General features: G+C 36.4%; 1 protein-coding gene and 1 non-coding gene across 2 annotated transcripts; one reads left to right on the top strand and one right to left on the bottom strand.

Moving 5' to 3' along the window:
* The first annotated feature begins 1,614 nt into the window (after positions 1–1,614).
* Positions 1,615–1,696, top strand: TRNAS-CGA. The gene has a single exon. It is a non-coding gene; the product is annotated as a tRNA-Ser (tRNA).
* Positions 1,697–7,058: 5,362 nt separating this feature from the next.
* On the bottom strand, positions 7,059–8,714 carry LOC110109868. Its single transcript, XM_020841076.1, has one exon. The coding sequence runs from the start codon at positions 8,712–8,714 to the stop codon at positions 7,059–7,061; it is 1,656 nt and encodes a 551-aa protein (XP_020696735.1).
* Positions 8,715–20,215: the final 11,501 nt, after the last annotated feature.

Below are 20,215 nucleotides of genomic sequence, written 5' to 3'. Positions count from 1 at the left end.
TACTATGGCTTAATAAAAATTTTAAAATATTACATCCTACTTGTGAATTTTAAAAAACCTATTTTTAGGTGTAATATTAACATTGGATTCCTCTCTCATTATTATAAGATTGACACATTAGGAGCCCCCAATAAAGTGACTTGATAGCATATAGTAATGTATGTCATTATAGTACATAGATTTGGTATGACAATATGCCTATTTTAGAGCAATTGATATGAAGCATAGAAGTAGCACTGTTATCTCTCAACCATATTATTCTCATTTTGTTATAGTTTTTCTTATATGTTCTTAATTAAGTTCATCCATTCGTATAGCCATAAGGAGACACATTTTTAAGGAAATAGTGAAAAGTCATCTAACCCCCTGTTGAAATTCGCAACATATTGCTAAAGGGAAACTAGTGAGAGATCATCTAATCATAGATGAATTGTTTGTGCATTGCAATGATGCATTCCATTATTGTACGCATCCCGGGCCTTGATATAGGAAACCTTTATAACGAACTTTGACTCCATCCATGCAATTATTTCACATGGCTTAAGGTATAACCATTGGCAATTAATAGACGTGACGTAGTGACAAATAAATCTTGAAGTGCAATGTGATGCAATTGACATTGGATGCTTGCTTAAGCTAAAGCGGTCATGAAATTTTGAACTATAATCATTTTTTTAAATATAATTAAACATTATATTATCATTAAACATTATATTTTTGAACTAAAATCTTTTTGGGAGGAAGAGTTCTTCTAACCCCTTTCATCAACACCAATATCTCTCAATTTCTAACACTCACAAAAGATAAAGAAACTTCTTTCTACATCAATTATTGACATTATATATGCATACTCTAGCTTTGAGGAAGGGCAATCAATTATAATTTTAGACTTAAAATCAATATAGAATTTCTAAACCATGCAAAATATTATGATTTTTTTCCTCTTGTGAGTTTTTCATGTAAATAGTCAAATGTTATTCTTTCTTACATCTTTGTATTATATGTGGATATTCATCTAAAGCTAAATCATAAAATCTACTCTCTGGAGACGATTATACAACATCTTTATGCCGGGCCAATAATTAATTTCATTTTTCTTACTCGTTTTTTAATAGTTTGATAGACATTTTCTAAAGCTTCATTTTGGATGACTTTCTTATTATTTTTTAAAGTAGTATTTTAGTACTAGAAAGCTGCTTTAAGAATCAATAAAACAAATCGTCTGAAACGAGACCTCAATTTTCATTTGGAATATCTTTCTTGCTAATTTTTTAAACAATTTTTAAGTTAAAAGTTTTCTTAAACTAAAATTTTTTTTATTAGAAAGTTGCTTTTGAAAGCAACAATAAAGTCGTTCCAAACGAATCCTAATTTTTTTTGAATTTTAGCATATAATTTTATGATAATTTAAAAGAGCCAAAAGATTATAGAACGAACTTATCAAAAGAATGAATGGTACCCATATAAATTCGCTAAAATATTTGACTTATCCTTAAAAAAATTTATTGTTTTCAATTTTAAAAAAAAAATACTCTTTAATTTTCTATTGACGCAGGTGCAGATATTTTAGACTTCATGTATTATATACAAATTTAGAACTAATTTTAATATCTAGTCGATATGTCCGAGTGGTTAAGGAGACAGACTCGAAATCTGTTGGGCTCTGCCTGCGCAGGTTCGAATCCTGCTGTCGACGATTTTTTTTACCTTCTTTTAATAATAGTAATAATTTATAATTATTTCATGCGTCGAGGGAGTGCTTCAGGATGGGCTCATGGCTTTTGCCGTAGTGCTTAGTTTTAATTTTTTATTGTTATTTTTATTAATTTCGAAATATATTTTGATATATTATTTTAGTAATTTTTTAATTGAAATAACTTTTAAAATATTAACTATCTTTTCATTATATGTCAATTAGATAAAAATAATTGTAATTTGCTTTATAAGTTTTTTTATTTTTACATTAACTTAGGGCCTTTATTATTATTATTTGGAATAGATTTATTTTATATTTGAATAAAGTTTGAACCTTATAGTAAAGTTTGATGAAAGGTTGGTATAATGCAATTGCGTGTGCAAAGGCATAGAATAGTATTCAATAATTATTACTTTATTCAAGACTGAAATTAAGAAATTAAAATTAAATTTTAAAAAATCTTTTTTATCCTGCAATTCCTTATTTTAATTTGCGCTTTGATGAAGTCAATATGGTAGATCACAAATAGGTTATGTCAAGTTTTTTTTTAAAAAAAAAGGACAAGGCACTAAAATGTTATGACTTTGGTTAAAGCATCAAAGAAAAAACTTTAAAATATGAGAAATGATAGATATAGTACTATAATTGAAGAAGTTTAGCTATTCAATGATAAATAATACAATTATTTTGAATATTATCAAAATATTTTATGATGCAAGGTAAATCATGATGATATGCTAAAAAAATCACAAATTCACACCATTATCGAATTGAGCTATTTTACTCTGAGAGCTTGTAGTTTATTTATTTAGGATAATTAGATTTTATTTTAATAAATAAATGACATAAAAATTTATGAAATAATTCTATGAAGTTAAGGACAATCTCAAGAGTATCCCAAAAACTTTAAAATTATTTTAAATCATTTTTTTTATTTTAATAAGTTTGATGACATAAATATGGAGTTCCTTCTACATGTGTGATGTGTCTACTTAAATATGATTCATTTTTAACTTTTGACAAGCAAAGGTTAATATGTATGATCAAATTTTATTATTCAAAATTTTCAAATATAGATCTTACTATATTAAAAAAATCAATTTGAGAATATTATCATTGATGTGAAATCCAATGACATGTTTTTTTTTTTTTTATTTGAGAGGGATTAGCGTGTTTGCACAAAATTTGTGGATACTTAATAGAATTATATTTATCATTTGATGTTCTTACTTATAAAACTTATTTTAATATTGTTAATCACTATAATTATCGAGTGAGCATTCTTTACCGTGAAGATTGTAAATATTCATTTATTTTACCATTATACATCTATATATACAAGTTGTGTACTCTCTTTGGGATATATAATTTCATTTTCTCTTCCTCACCTTCTCTGTCTTCTCTGCCCAAGAGGCTTTCTAGGCTGCTCTTTCTTGGTATCAAAAGCCAACCATGGGAGATCAAGAATCAGCCGCCTCCCTCCCTCCCTCTTCCTCTACTCTATCAGATCCCACCTCCACCAATTTCTCCATATCGGTGACACTCAAATTTCTCATCTCAAACATCAAGAACCTCATCCCACACTCTCTTACCTCCGACAACTACACAATTTGGTGCATCCAAATCCTCCAACAATTCTTCGTGAATGGATATGCCGGCCACCTCACGGGCGCTAATCCTCCACCCGCCGACGCCACGACTCAAGACTCCAATCGATGGCATCTTGTGGACAACAAATTTATCTCAGCCTTATTCTCAATGATTTCTCCATCCATCCTCCGTACGTCATCTCTTCCAACACCGCCCAAGACATTTGGATGGTTCTTGAACGTCGTCTTCAACCCACCAGTCATTCCTGAGTTATCCAACTCAAGAACAAACTCCATCACATCCAAATGAAGGATCTAACCATGCAATAATATTTTGCTCAAATAAAAACAATCGTTGACAATACCGTCGCCTCCGAATCAAAAATCGATCTGGAAGACATTGTTCTATACATTCTTAAAGGCCTCTCGTCAACCTACAACTCATTCAAGACCGCCATACACACATCTCTTCTTCACATCGATCTAGATACTCTCTACTCCCTCCTCTGCAGCGAGGATATCAATATTCAGCAAGAAATCCTTAAAGAAACCTCCTCCAGATCGGGTACTACAGCCCTTTATGCCTCCTACAATCAAATGCGTGGACGAAGTCAGAAAAGATTCTTCAAGAATAAGAACTCACCAGCCAGACCGAAATCGTCCAGCATCCCATCGGTTTCGTCCAACTCTACGGCCTCTATAAGACCAATTTGTCAAATATGTGGTAAAATCGGTCATATCGCAATCAATTGCTAGCATCGATGCAATTTCAAGTACGCTCCTACTACATCCAGATCACCACGAGCTATGCTCGCCCAACTAATCACTATCGCAACTTAGGATTGAATTCTTGACTCCGGCGCATCCACCCACATAACTCCAGACAGCAATAATCTCCATCTCTTCGCCGCTTACCAAGGACTCGACACATGTCTATTGAAAACATCTCTTCGTTACTCATCCACAATTCCATTCAGGGTCTTCTTCCGCTACCTGACACACCTCATAAGCTTCGCCTGTGCAATCTCTTTCATGTCCCCATCTCTAACTCATAATCTTTTATGTGTCTCAAAATTAACATTTGATAATTATGTTTCAACATGTTTTGATGCTAACGGTTTCGAAATTAAGGATCTCCAGGACCATCGTCTCCTTCTTCGTAGGCATCTTCATAACGGTTTCTATCAGATTCGGCTGTCTCCAAACACCTCTCCTATGGCTCTTCAAGCCAGCACCACATCCACACAAATCTGGCATACTCGCCTTGGACATCCGCATAATCTTCTCCTCTCAATTCTTGCTTAAAGAATTCCTAAATTTAGCAATATATCTCCTTCTTTTTTGTGTACATCTTGTAATGTGGCCAAGAGCCACATGATATCATTCAATAAAAGTTTTTCTGTGTCCTCCTCCCCATTCAATCTCATCCACTCAGACGTCAGCAATCACTAGATGGATTTATATACTACGTTGTCTTTATTGATGATTTTACTCGCTTTTCTTGACTATATTTAATGCATTCAAAACAAGAGACATTTTCGAAATTCAAATTATTTTGCAATCTTGTTAATCAATTACCCATGAAGGAGAAAGTCTTCTTCCTCTTACCGCGAGTAGAAGGAGAGCGGAAGTGGAATTCCTTAGTAGAGGTCTTGGGGAGTGGACGTAGGCCAGCCAGTAGTGGCCATTGTTGTCCTAGCCATTGTTTTCCAGCTTCCGTTGATGGATCCAACTAATTAATGCAGCACCTAAAGTTCTCACAATCAACAAAAAACACTAAATTTCCTCAGAGATAAAAATAATAATAATACAAATCACAAATTTTAGATCAGGTTGCATTCATTTCCTACCAGAATATGCTCCGAAAACCACAATAGACAACAACTAACAAATTCCATGAAATAAATGCAATAAAAACAAAGTAATAAGGAACACAAAATAAGCTAGATCCTGCAGCACAAACCCTAAAGGATCAAAATGCTAAAAAAAATTATAATAGATAAAACCGCAATCATAGACACTATTAATTCACACTTACATTCCGATTGAAGAGTTTTGAAAGGGTCACTACAAGCCATACCATCAGCTCATAAATTGCAAAGCCGCAGCAACAGCACAATAGAGAAAAATATGAGAAGAGAACAATGGAGATGAGTTCGTAACCGGAGAATCGAGAGGTGTTGGAAAGGATTGCGCGATACACGGAAGAAATATCTTCGGTTAGATGAAGCACACAATGGAGCACATGAAAGCCGAACGAATGTAGAGTAGTTAAAGATTCGAACGAATGGAGCAATAATGGGAGAAGAACAGTCGAGGAGACCTTGGTGAGCCATTTTAGAGCTAAACAAATGCTGAACCTTCGATGTCTTTTTCACTTCAAACGAATGATCTCCCGCATGTGCTTCTTCATATTTCTTCTGGAATGCAAATCAATTGAGAAATTAAGACGATCGTAGAGGTTTAGGGTATGTAAAAGGTACCGAATTCCATAATCGAGATTAGCTAGACTGGAGTTGGCATAAAGAGGGAGCAGAAATGCGAATCGGCTAGCGAATATAAACCGGTCGTTGTTTATTCCCGTGATTTAATAGGAAGAGTCTTAGTTAGGGTGTCAATTTGGGTCAACAGTTCATGTTCGGATCGAACCCGATTAAATATGGGCATAAATGGATTGACCTGAACCCAACCCATTTACCTAAACAGGTGAAGATATTCAACCTGGACCTTACCCGTGCGGGTTACCAGGTTGACCGGACCCAACCCGTGAACCCGGGAACTTAGATCTGGAGATCGGGATTTGCCGATTCGGGCGCGGTTCGAGGCACCACCACTATAAGGGAGAGCTACGCTCCTATGAGTCTGCGAGAGCTTACGGCGTTGGGAGAGCGGCATGCCTATTGTGAGACCGATGCGACACTGTGTGGTTCGGTAGCTTGACGCAATGCGAGCCTCGCAAAGGAAGTGTGACTAGGCAAGGCGAGACCGGACTAGCCAGTATGGCTCCAGAGCTCCGCAGTTCTATGCGAGCTTCGCGAGGGCGAAGGTCTAGTGCATTTCGAGCGCGGTGTGGCTATGCGCCTATGCCTATGCGGAATACGGATCGAGTTCGACGTAAGTCAGCGACTACATGAGGCGGGTTCGCAGCCGGGTCAATTTCGAGTTACTGTGTTGACCCAGACTCGACACGTTTTTAAATGAGTCGAAAGTTGAGTCCCGAATCCGACCATTTGTTAAATGGGTCGACACTAATCTGGATTTTCCGAGACGGGTTCGTGTCGGATTCTCGGGTCATGTCAATAATTGACACCCACTCTTAGATAAAAGAGAGAAAACATAATAAATTTAATTTTTAAAGGTTAGAATTTATTTTTAACAATTAAAATGAATAATTAGGATTTAATATAGGTGAAAATTGAAACCATTTTTATAATAGTACTTAAGATATAAATAGTATATATTGTTAGAAATATAATAGGCAACTCCATGGTATTTAATATAGTAAAATTAAAATAATTTTTAATTTAAAGATATAAACGGTCAATATTAGTAATTAATACAGTATAATAAAAATAACTAATTAATGCCGGTAATAACCCATAATAAGAGAAATATATAATTTTTAAATGTTAAAAATATAATAAAGGGCTAGCATAATTTTTTAAGAAAAATAATAAAAGTTCAAGATTTGATATGGAATGAAATTGGACAAATTTTTAAAAGGAGCAAAGTTGGTAAATGTTTTAGGTGTAGGAGCATGAAAGTAATTAAATTTAAAAAGGAGCAGAAATGCGAACAGGTTTGACGTTTTCTGTGAAAACGCAAAGCAGGATCGCATTTTCTTTGTAACAGACTAAGCTGTAGTAGGTCGATACAAAAGCATTGTGATCCCAACGTCGTGAACTTAAGGCAGTCACTGCATGTTTGCTTGGCATGTGATAAATCTGTGGGTGACCACACGAATAAATACATGTTTGTGGAGATGTAATAACAAAGTGAAATGAACTACATGACATGTCAAACACCTTAAACTCATGGTTATTAATCTGGGTTGGTTGTGGACTTCTACGAGCCTGTCGTCCAGCCAATTCCAGAACAGCCTTTGTGTGTGGGACAAATGCTGAGCCATCGGAAGCAGTCCACTGTTCAACCTTTGTTGTTCGCTTTATGAATAAGGAGACTAGATTGTAATATATACTCATGATTAGGCCTTGTATAGGTAATCTGCGAGCTCTTCGTAGGACGCCATTAAAGCATTCAGAGGCATTTGTTGTCATTACTCCATACCGAAATCCACCATCATAAGTTAGGGCCCACTTTGTACGATCCCTCTCCATTAACCAATCGTAAGCCTCTTTCTTTATATTTTGTATGTCTCTCATGTGCCTTTCGTGGATTTTAATATCGTCTGTATTTCCTGCCCAATACATTTTATCACAAACAGCATCACAATTAGGGATGGCGAGCCGGCGCAAAACTTTCTTAAAATTTTCTCGCAGATGACGGAGACAGTGTCGATGTGCAGCCCAAGGAAAAATCTCACAACAACCGCGTATCAAACCGGCATGTTTGTTAGATATAATACATAAATCAGGACGTGAATGTGTACTTACAATGAGATCATGCAGCATCTGCAGGAACCATATCCATGATTCAATTGATTCGGATTCAACCACTACAAATGCAAGTGGGTATAACCCACCATTTCCATCGACACCAACAGCAGCAAGCAATGTTCCTCTATATTTTCCTAATAGGAAAGTACCATCAAGACAAAGTATTGGACGACAATATTTCCATCCCACAATGCTAGGGCCAAAGGACCAGAAAATACTCTTGAATCGCATCCCCTGTGTTACTTGAATATTATAAACAGAACCAGGTACTGCTAAACGTATTGCTTCCATCATCCGGTATAACGAACTGTATGATTCTTCATAACTACCAAATACTGATCTTATTGCTTTTCTTCGTGCATCCCAAGCTTTCATATATGATACCTTAACATCAAATTTTGAGCTGATTCGGGTAATGATTTCTTTTGGTTTTAAATCTAGTTGTTGTCTTAAGGTTCCTATTATAAATTGGCAGATGAACTTCGAAGTACAATTCCGGTGACTTGCAGACAATATCGGGTTGGTGCATGTATGTCTCCCGGTTATAGTTGAAATCTTCCATACCCCTCCGAGGCGTTTACTCTTTGCTGCATGGAGACGCCAAAGACAAGGACGAGTTTGGTTATCGTGTTGGACACATACTACTGTTAGACGTGTCTTATTGGAGGTTGATTTCTTGAACTCTACATTTTTAATTATTGACCACCCAGATAGAGCACATTGAAGTGTTTCCTTGCTACCAAATGTCATACCCTCTGAAGAAAATGCGATCCTGCTTTGCGTTTTCACAGAAAACGCCAAACCTGTTCGCATTTCTGCTCCTTTTTAAATTTAATTACTTTCATGCTCCTACACCTAAAACATTTACCAACTTTGCTCCTCTTAAAAATTTGCCCAAAGAAATTCAAATGGCTTTTATATATAATTAGTTAGTTAGTGAGTGAGTTAGTTAGGTCTGACAAACATCTTGTACCGACAAGGTAAGCATCAACCTTGATATATCATCAAAAAATTATCTTGATCGGGCACGAATCTTGAGGCAAAATAAAGCCGAAATTTTCAAAATGTAAATCCAAGATCACCTAAACTCCGATTTCAGCAAACTTATAGTCAAACTGAGCGTCTCGGAAATACAAACCCAACGACACCAAATTTGACTCAATCCGAGCCCAAATGAGTTTAAATCAAGGGCCCGAAGCATTGTTCGAAAGTTCGAACCACAATTTGAGTTCTCAAACATTTTCCAAACATAATGAGCTTATAGTTGAATCGAGCGTCTCGACAATACAAATCCAACGAGCCCAAGATCACCGAATTCCGACATCATTAAGACCTTCAAATGTCTGACGAACAGTACATGATCAAGGGATTCAATATCGGCTATCCATCCAACCACTCCCCATTTACCCCTGATCTCTCACCTATTTACAGACCATGCCACCCCAGAAATCTATAAATAGACCTCTCATTCCTCTTTAAAGGGGATCCAAGCAAGAAGAAGAAGAGAAGAAGGAGAAGAGAATAGAAGAAGAATATGAGGGAAGAAACTCCTCGTCCACTGCCGCCCGGAATTCTGCCCAACTTCAATGGAACGCCAGAATTCTGCCCGATTTCCACGGGACGCCAAAATTCTGCTCGACTTCTAAATGACGCTGGAATTTTTCCCAATTTAAACGGGACACCAGAATTCTGCTAAACTTCCAAACAACGCTAGAATTCTGCCCGACTTCTAGGCAACGCCAGAATTATGCCTTTTCTCAATGTGTCACCAAAACTCTGCCCGACTTTGTAACTGAATTTCAATACATAAGTGTTTCCTTGTAATCTGATTGTCCAAAAATTTTAAGGATGAATCAGCCTCTTGTATCTTAAGCAAACACTAATGGAACTTTTTTAACTAGGCGTGGCTCCGCAGTTTTTTCCCTTTCCTGAGTTTTCCACGTAAAAATTATGGTATTCTTTCATCTTCTATTTGTGTGTTGAATATCCGTACAATGCTAAGACGAATACTTTCTAACTCTATTGTCGTATATATTCTTGCCCGCAATAGTTTGGCGCCGTCTGTGAGAAACATTATCCCATAATTTCAAGTGTTGCTACGATGGTCAAAAGGCATAGTAGTCGTATCGTTGGAGCGTCTCGCTCCAACTCCCAACATTCCAGAAATCAATCTATGAATCATAGACACCCGATATCTGCCTCTTTTTATCCTGGGGAAAAATGCTATTGGAGAAGGAACCTCGGGATCTTCCTTAGAATAGAGAATCCGAAAGATGGAAGAATCTCAGAACGAGATCCTTCAAATCCTGGGAGAGACTCGACATCCAGCATTACCATAACGGGAGGAGATTCTTCTCCCTCGAGCTCCACCACTAGTCGAAGATGTTCAACTCAAACATCTTCAGGCGGAGATTCATCTTCCTATGAATTTAACAAAAAAAAATTAAAATTATTTAACTTAACTTAAGTTACTCTCTCTCTCTATCTGAGAATACATTAAAATAAAATATTTAATTTATTATAATTAAGATAAGTTCTTTAATTAATAATTGATTAAATAAGCTATTAAGTAAATAATTAATTAAAATAAATTATTAAATTAGTAATTAATTAAATTGATATATAAAATTATTAATTATTTAAATTATGAAAATATATTTTGTGTAGAAATTATTATAATCCACCGGTAATAAATCTGTCAGTAATACGTCGGAAAATCCATCGGAAAATCTCCAAAAAAATTTGTCAAAAATATCTCATTGATATCCATCGGAAATTCACCAAAAAATTCGTTGGAAAGCAGTCCGCCGGAAAGCCGCCAGAAAATCTGTCGGTAATAGACAATTTTCCTATAGTGGAACTTGCCGATACAACAAGTTATACCCATCCTTCACCCATAACTCGACAACCTCGCATTCCTCCAGATCTCCCATAAGACTTAGCCTAACCACACTTTGTTGAGCTCCCTCGCAACGCCCTACGTCATGAACTGCGAAGATTAGTACGGGAAGAGTTCCCCGGAGGAGATGTGAGGCAAATTCTTCGACATCGAAACTTCAAGGAGTCATCACCTTTAGCTGAAGTCATTCTTCAGCACCCCATTCCGATTGGCTTCAAACTACCAAGCATCGAGTCCTACGACTGGACATCCGACCCATACAAGCATATCAATCACTATAGGACCATCATGCATATCCAACGATCCTCTGATGTGCTCTTATGCCAAGTTTTCCTTGCAACCCTCAAGGAATAAGCATGAACGTGGTTCTATTCACTCCCAGTTAGAACAATGTCCACGTTTATCAAATTGGCCAAAGTATTCATTAAACAATTTGTCGTCAATCGAAGAATTGCAAAGGATTCTTCCCACCTCTCTGGGATTCTCTAGAATGAAGGAGAATCACAGAAGGAGTATTTTCAGTGATTTTCCACAGAAGCTCAACAAATTTCAAGAGTAAATCCTGAATTACTTAGAGGAGTTTTCCTTTGAGATCTCCGTCCTAATCCCTTTTACTCGACAGTACTTATGTGAGACATGGTTCCTTCATATGCTAACATGGTCCATCGTGTAGAGGCATAAATATCAGTTGATAAAGCTATCAATGCCCATAGGAAGCAATTTGAGCAACCTTCTGGAAAGTGCAAAAATGCCCCTATAATGGATAACTCATTCTCACAGTAAAATAAATAATAGAAGAATAGCCTGTCTCTTAGTCCTCCATTACCATAGCAAGGATTTCGAGAAGAAGACGAGTGTACAACTCTAAATGCATCTCGAACCAATGTACTGATGACCATTCGAGATCAAGAAAATATTAAGTGGCCTAATGCTTTTAAAGCAGAAAATAGGAAATCAGGAGCAATAATGTCAATTCCACTGTGGTTGTGGACACACTACTGAAGCTTGCAGATAGTTGAAGGATGAAATTAAAAGGTTGATCCAACAAGGATATTTCTAGCAATTCATCCAAAATCCACTTGCTCGAGATAAAGCTGATCACATTGTGAGGCAAAATTATCAACAACAAAGATAACAATTGAATAATATTCAAATGATTGGTGAGATTAAATAACCACACACTTCGTGCATTTGTATTAGTAATCCTACTTGTCTTATTTCATCGTGTCTCTTTTTAGGTTAATTAGGGTGTCACTTTGATATACTTAATATTTTCTTTCAAGTTAAACATTATATTGTCCCCGTACATATATCTTATGTTTTGAGTACAATATAACTTATATATCCCTAAGTCATACTAGGGACTTATTTTTGTCTTACATGACATTATAATGTGTTATTCACTCTGTTATAATATTATCTCATTTAAAAAAAAGGATAAAAAAATGACAATAAAAAAACTACCGATAAATATAATCTTTTTATCCATGATTTAGGAAATACATAATTTTTATTGTATCTCAATCACTGGATTATCAATCATAGGGGATTTTATCTGACCTCTTTTACACAGGTTAACGTCATCGAGTAGGGCTCTGACATACAACCTCGGATAGGTCTTACATCCTTGGTGGATTCTCTCGACCTCTTCTATACAGGTAAACGTCATTGAGCAGGGCTCTGACATACAACCTATGATAGGTCTTACATCATTGGTAGATTCTCTCGATATCTTCCACACAAGTTAATGTCATCGAGCAGGGCTTTGACATACAATCTCGAATAGATCTTACATCTTTGGTGGATTCTCTTGACCTCTTTCACACAGGTTAATATCTTCGAGCAGGGCTCTGACATACAACCTCGGATAGGTCCTACATCATTGGTGAATTCTCTCGACCTCTTTCATATAGGTTAATATCATCAAGCAAATGTTATGACATACAACCTCAGATAGGTCATATATCTATGGTGGATTCTCTTGACCTCTTTCATATAGATCAACGTCATCGAGCAATGCTCTTAGTGAATAATATTCTCTCTATAAAGATTCCATAAAATCAAGTCGTTGATAAAATCAACACTCATATAATGATCTTAGCAGACTAAAAAGCACATTATGCAATATATCAATGCATGCCTCAAAGATACAAAAATAAGTTCTCAACTTCATATATAATATCATTGGTGTTACATTACAAAAATTGTACATCAAGTTCATTTTTGTAAGAATCTGAAAGTAAAAAGTATATTGGCATCATCCGTACAAACTACTATCATCAAGCAATAAGAAACTTCAAAACAGTCAAATATCCTTGATGGATTTAAGTGACTTCTTCTCTACTGCATACAAGCATTTCCTACAACTTTTTTCTTTAAAGAAAGGACATAACATGATCATCATCAGGCCTTCACTTAGTCAACAATGTTAGTGTCCTACTAGAATACTAGCATAGCACACTGCTCCGACCCATTGACTCAAGAATATCTGATGTTGGTGTACTTTAGTATGGATACACATTATCTTAAAAAATATTACTGGACACCTGCCATCATCGACCCTTCATCTGATATTTGTCATTGGTCATTTGCTTCATATCATCCATCATCAGTTATCACTCGACTACTACTTGCAGCGCATCCTCAAACTTTCTCCTTCAGCTCTACACTCGGTCGTTGACTGTTAATGGACTTCAACTTGATTTTCCATTGCTAATAGATTTTCACACAAATAGCATCAAAATTATCCACATCTACTCACCACTTCTGGTTATCCTCCCGTTATTGCACTTCTACCCGTTATGACACTTTCGTCAGAATTCCACCCTATGTTGATCTTCCTCTATTCGCAGGCCTTCTACCCATTGTGGGGCTTTCGTTAGAATTCTACCTGACATTGAACTTCCTCCCATCACTTGATTTCTACCCATCATGAGACTTTCATCATACTTCCAACTATATGCTGACAATCGTCAATTTTTCCCTGATCACAGGATCACTTGAAGAGGGAGAAGAAAGAAGATGAGTGGCTGCAAAAAGTCCAATTCTACACAAGAAGAGGGTCACTGTTTGCATAGGGAAAGTTATCTATAAAAAATAATGGAATGTCTCCACTGTTAGAAAGTTAGAATGAGGGAAGATAAAGAAAAGAAATGGCTTCAAAAAATCTAACTTCTATACGAGGAGAGGGGCACTGATTTTGTATAGGAAAAGTCACCTATGAAAAATAATGGAATGCCTCCACTGTTAAAAAGTTAGAATGAGGGAGGAGAAAGAAAAGAAACGGCTGCAAAAAAATTTAACTTCTATACGAGGAGAGGGGCACTGATATTACGTAGGAAAAGCCACCTATAAAAAATAACGGAATGTCTCAACTATTAGAAAGTTAGAATGAGGGAGGAGAAAGAAAAGAACGACTATAAAAAAATTTCCTTCTACACTAAAGAAGGGCGCTAAATTTAAGTAGGGAAAGTCACCTACGAAAGATAGCAGAAAGCCTGTAGAGCAAGAAGAAAAATGGGGGAAAAAGAAGGAAAAAGATGGGAAATTTTAACTTCTGTATAAGATAAGGGGCACTGAGTTAAGTAGGGATAGTCACCTATTAAAAAATAGCGGAAGATCTTAACCGTCAAAAATCCAGAAGAAGAAGATGAGAAGGTGCAAGTTCCCCCCTTGCCCTAAGGGGGTACTTATAATTTTTTTTGGAGGAGAGAAGCTTCCAGAATTTTTTGAAAGTTTTAAAATTTTTTCAAAATTTTTTGAAATTTTTAAAATTTTTTCAAAATTTTTTGGATTTTTTTGGGATTTTTTGTGATTTTAAACAAGAAAAAAATTAAAAAATTTGGGCTGGCGGTTTGCTTAATTTGCACCCGAAACTGCACTCGGCAGTCGGCTGTCGTGCTGGGCAACGGCGGGCCACAGGCTAGCTGAGCACGGGGCAGCGGCGGGCTAGGCGGGCCATGCGAAGCCAGCAGTGTGGGCCGGGCGGGGCGGGGCGAGCCGCGCGAGCGGTTCTGTCACTGCCGGCTGCAGTGACGAATGCCGGCCGGCCGGTTTGACTGCCTACGTGATTATGGGTCTAATTTTTGCTCTGAAAAGGCCAAATCAGATGTTTTTCGGTTTCCTGGGACCATTTTTTAACGTTCTGAACTCAATTTCGATACGTTGAAAGCCATGTGGGACTCCTATATGCAAGATCAGATTTCAAATCATATGAAAAATTCTCCAATGTTTGTGACACATATTTTTGGACTCCTAGAGCTTTGACGTCTGAAAATAGGTGGCAACTGATATATCATCAAAAAATTATCTTGATTGGGCACGAATCTTGAGGCAAAATCAAGCCGAAAACTTCTAAAATTAAATTTGGGACACCTTAACTCTAATTTCAACAAACTTTTAGTCAAAATGAGCATCTTAGAAATACAAACCCAACGACACCAATTTCGACTCAATCCGAGCCCATATGAGTCCAAATCAAGGATCTTAAGCGCTATTGGAAAGTTCGAACCGCAATTTGAGTTACCAAATAGTTTCCAAACATGACGAGCTTATAGTTTAATCGAGCTTCTTGATGAGACGAATTTAACGAGCCCAAGATCGCCAAATTCCGACATCATTAAGTCCTTCAAATGTCTGACGAATGGTACACGATCAAGGGAGTCAATATCAGCCGTCCCTTTAACCACTCCCCATTTATCCCTGATCTCTCACCTATTTATAGGCCATGCCACTCGAGAAATCTATAAATAAATCCCTCATTCCTCTCGAAAGGGGACCCAAGCAAGAAGAAGAAGAGAAGGAGAAGAGAAGAGAAAAAGAATAGGAGGGAAGAAACTCCTCCTCGTCCACCGCCACCCGGAATTCTGCCCGACTTCCACAGAACCCCAGAATTCTACCCGATTTCCACGGGACGTCATAATTCTACTCGATTTCCAAACGATTCTAGAATTCTGCCCTACTTCCACGGGACACCAGAATTAAGTCCAACTTCCAAGCAACGCCCGAATTCTGGCTGATCTCCAAATGACTTTGGAACTCTGCCCGACTTTGTAACTGGATTTCAATCCAGAAGTATTTCATCGTAATCTAATCTTCCAAAAATTTTAAGGACGAGTTAGCCTCTTGTATCTCAATCAAATGCTAGTGGAACTTTTTCAACTCGGCATGGCCCAGTTGTTTTTTCCCTTTCCAGGGTTTTCCACGTAAAAATCATGGTGTTCTTTCATCTTCTGTTTGTGTGCTGAATATCCGTACAACGCTAAGACAAATACTTTCTAACTCTATTGCCGTGTATATTCTAGCCCGCAACAAACCTAAAGAAATCCAATAATTATCTATAAAGTTGTTACTTTGTGTACTTGTTGGCACGGTTAGCTAATATCACATAGGGTTCTATCAATTTACACATAAACATATATTTTTTATGTTATCATAAACAAATTTTCAATGGTATTATATATTAAATATGATGATTATTATGTTATGATAAGTTATGATTTGCAAAAAAAAACATTCATTTCATTTAATAGGAGTGTGTACATGAAAAAATATATATTTGTACAATAATAAATTAAGATAAATCTATTGATGCAAATAGTTATTTTATTATGACCATGAAAAGATATCTACGAGCATGTGCATAATATATCAATTTTACAATAAAAATAGGATTGACAATCTAATTAATCATCTAAGAACCTAATACAATTAACATGGGTTACGCCCCTGACAAAGAAGGGTACGGTTATCCCAAAATATATTTATATGCTTATATGTAAAGTGGCATAAAGGTTTTCATACAAATCAAGCATGGCCGACCCATATATGACTATTAGTCAGGATTGAAGGCTTGAAAAACACGCTTATATAATGTTGTATCAAACTATTATTTCTATTATCTTAAAATCCTCTTCATTAGCTTTATGTATCACAACAATATGAAGAATAATCATTTGCAAGGAACAAGTTAAAAAAAAAAAAATGATAAGTCATATTTGAATCTTCCTTGAATGGTGATTAAACCTCATTTTAAACTTTAGTCAAACTACTTTGAATTATATTAAAACATGCTCAAATTTTATTGGAACCTCACTCAAACCTTATTGAAACCATCTTTAATCTTTTTCAAACTTTCTCTAAACATTATTTGAATATTTTGTGAACCTTATTAAATGTTATTTGAACCTTAATCGAATGCTATTCAAACCATGTTCTTAGCAAGATTAAAAGAAGGTTTCAGGAAAGTTATACCATATTCATAATAGATAATGTGGCATCTAATGTCATTATGAGTTTAGCATTTCCATTATGTCGATGTAATCATATTTAAACAAAAAAGCATGTAAGATCACCAATCTTAAATACTATTGCGGGCTAGAATATACTCAGTGATAGAGTTCAAATACTGTGTTTTAGCGTTATACGGATATCCAGCTCACACATAGAGAACGTAAGATATTTTTACGTGGAAAACCCTGGAAAGGGAAAAAATCACAGAGCCTGACCTAGTCTGAAATGATTCCACTAGTGTTTGGATAGATTATAATGGGTTAACCCATCCCTGAGGGTGATCAGAATACAAATATCAACCATTTGGTTGAAATCTAGTGACAAATGGGGATAAAAGCCCAGCGTGGCTTGTTGGACTAGTACAAGTCCGGTGCTACTTGAAAATTTTGGATTCAGTTGGTAACCTGGCATTAGTTTGGTAGAACTTCAGCATCGGGCGGTGGTCCAGCAGAAATCCGGTGTCAGATAGTGGTCTGTCATAACTCCAGCATCAAGTGATGGTCTGGCAAAACTCTCGGCGTACTACAGGCGTCAAGTGGTGGTACGGTAGAATTATGGGCATTAGGTGGTGGTCTGGGGAAACTCCGGGCCTCACGTGATGGTCCAGCGGAACTTAGGGTCTCAAGTGGTGGTCCAGTAGAGCTTAAGGCCTCAGGTGGTGGTCTGGCGGAGCTTAGAGCCTCAAGTGGTGGTCCAACAGAAGTTCGTATTGAGATAGTTGCAACTTAGCTCTTAATGGTTGATATTATAGCAACATTTATATTTTTAATGATTCTAAATATTATTTCTTTGATTATTATTTCTCCTAACATATTTTGGATGCATTATTTTGATATTTGTGTGTACTAACATTTCAGGAAAATCATACTCTAGATTGTTAAAGACTTCAAATCAGATCAATTTAGAGTTTATTGTAAATGAAGTCTATATTTTTCATTTTATTGAGTCTGAGATAGTGTGAATGTAATTGAGTAACTGTTCACACACACATCGAGAATAGAGTTTAAAATCTATAATTTTTAAATTAATTATATTGTACGAAGTCTTTTTGTATGTGACGATTTGTTCAGTTATTTTCTCCTACGAGTAGTCAAACAAATAAAAAGTAGAATTTTTTTTCTAAGTATGGATCATACTGTACGATATACCATTCATACGTATGTCATCTAGGGGTATGAATTGGATGGGTTTCTTTTTGTCCTGATGAATTCAAAGTTTTTTGAACAGTTTGTATCGTACGATGTCGTCATCATACGTACGCCGTCCAGGACACGAATTAGACGGATCCCTTTTTCGTCCAAACGATCTTGAAATTTTTTGTAACTGAAAGTACTGTACGATGTTGTCATCGTACGTACACCACAATTTTTTCCAGACGATTTTTTAAGTCTTTGATATAAAATGTCCTCTAAAACTGGCGTGAAAATGTCTTGTCTTTGTGAATTTTCAAGAGCAAGTGAAATTGAGATTGTGGGAGAGTATTTGAGAGAGATTTCTTGCAAATGGAGTGTGAAGGGTTTACAAGGTTACTCAAAGGTAAGGATCTCTTTGTATTTTTGATAATTACTCTTCTTTTCTTCTTTCTAGTTTCTTGTAAGAAGATCTGGTACTCTGCAGACACTTGGAGGGTGTAAATAGAAGACGGTACTCTACCGACACTTGGAGGGTGTAAACAAAAGATTGTACTCTATTGACACTTAAAGGGTGTAAATAGATGATGGTACTCTGCCAACACTTGGTGGGTGTGAAAGGATGACAGTTCTCAACCACACCGGCGATTGGTGGAAAAGAGTTTTTGTAAATGCTTCTCCACCATGATGTGGGGGCAAAAGGAGAGTCACTTTGGTAATAGTGCAATACCTGAATAGGGAGTCTTTAGGAAGTGGATATAGGTAGTATTTTATCGAACCACTATAAATATGTGTCTTTTAATTTCCGTATTTATTTAATGCAAGTTATTTATTATGGTTGAAAAGTTTATTTTAAAATTTAAATTAACTTACGAGATTCAAAATAATTTTCTATTTAAAAATTCAATTTTTTTTTTAAATAATCAATTTACCCCCTCTTAGTTAGCATTGGGACAATATCTTAGGTTTAATAACCTATATAGAATCAACAGTCCAAGCCATAAGTGGTAATTTGGCAGAAGTTCAAACCTTAGGTGATTGTCCAGCAAAACTTCAGGCCTTAAGTAGTGGTCTGACGGAACTCAGGGCTTCAAGTGGTGGTCCGACAGAAGTCCGAGCCTCAGGTAGTGGTCATACAAAACTTCCGACCTTAATTAAGTGGTGGTTCGATGGAACTCAGGGTCACAAGTGGTGGTCCGACAGAACTCCAGTCATCAAGTGATGGTCTGGAAGAACTCTGGAGTACTCTAAGCACCATGTGGTGGTCCAGCAGAACTCCAGGTGGTGGTCGAGGAGGCTATGAGGTAAGAACGATCTCCAATCTCTCTATTTTCTCCTTAGGCTTAGGGGTCCCCTTTCAAGAGCGAGGAGGGATCTATTTATAGATCTCCTAGAGTGACATGGCCCATAAATAGGAGGAAGATCAAGAGTAAATGGGGAGTGGTTTGGATGGATGACCAATGTTGAATCCTTTGATTGTGGACTGTCCATTAGACATTTGAAGGTCTTAATGATGTCAAAATTTTGAAATCATGTGCTCGTTGGATTCTTCTTGTCGAGCCGCTCGATTCGACTATAAGCATGTCATGTTTGAAAACCGTTTGGTAATCCAAATTGTGGTTTGAACCTTCTAATAGCGCTTAGGGTCCTCAATTCAGACCCATTTGGGCTCGGATTAAGTCAAATTTGGTGTCGTTGGGTTCGTATTTCCAAGACATTCAGTTTGAGTATAAGTTTGCTGAAATCGGAGTTCGGATGATTCCAATTTTAATTTAGGAAGTTTTGTTTGCCTTGAGATTTGTGCCCGATCAAGATAATTTTTTTATGATGTATCAAATAGATTTTTAAAAACAAAGATACAATCGTCTTTGTGAAAAATTTTTCATACATCGATTTATACACTCAGAGATTATCATAGAAAATACTGGAAACAGAAAGTTCGACCAACCACTTGTTTATTTTTTTTAAAAAAAAAAATCTCCTTTCTATGATAG

Source organism: Dendrobium catenatum, unplaced genomic scaffold, assembly GCF_001605985.2.
Source record: "Dendrobium catenatum unplaced genomic scaffold, ASM160598v2 fragScaff_scaffold_716, whole genome shotgun sequence".
Lineage (NCBI taxonomy): Eukaryota > Viridiplantae > Streptophyta > Magnoliopsida > Asparagales > Orchidaceae > Dendrobium > Dendrobium catenatum.
Note: the sequence above shows the minus strand (reverse complement) of the source record. Positions and strands in the feature narration are given on the sequence as shown.

Excerpts from the sequence above, each read along its gene's own strand:
- LOC110109868 (XM_020841076.1), bottom strand. The coding sequence starts at position 8,714 with ATGCGAACAGGTTTGGCGTTTTCTGTGAAAACGCAAAGCAGGATCGCA.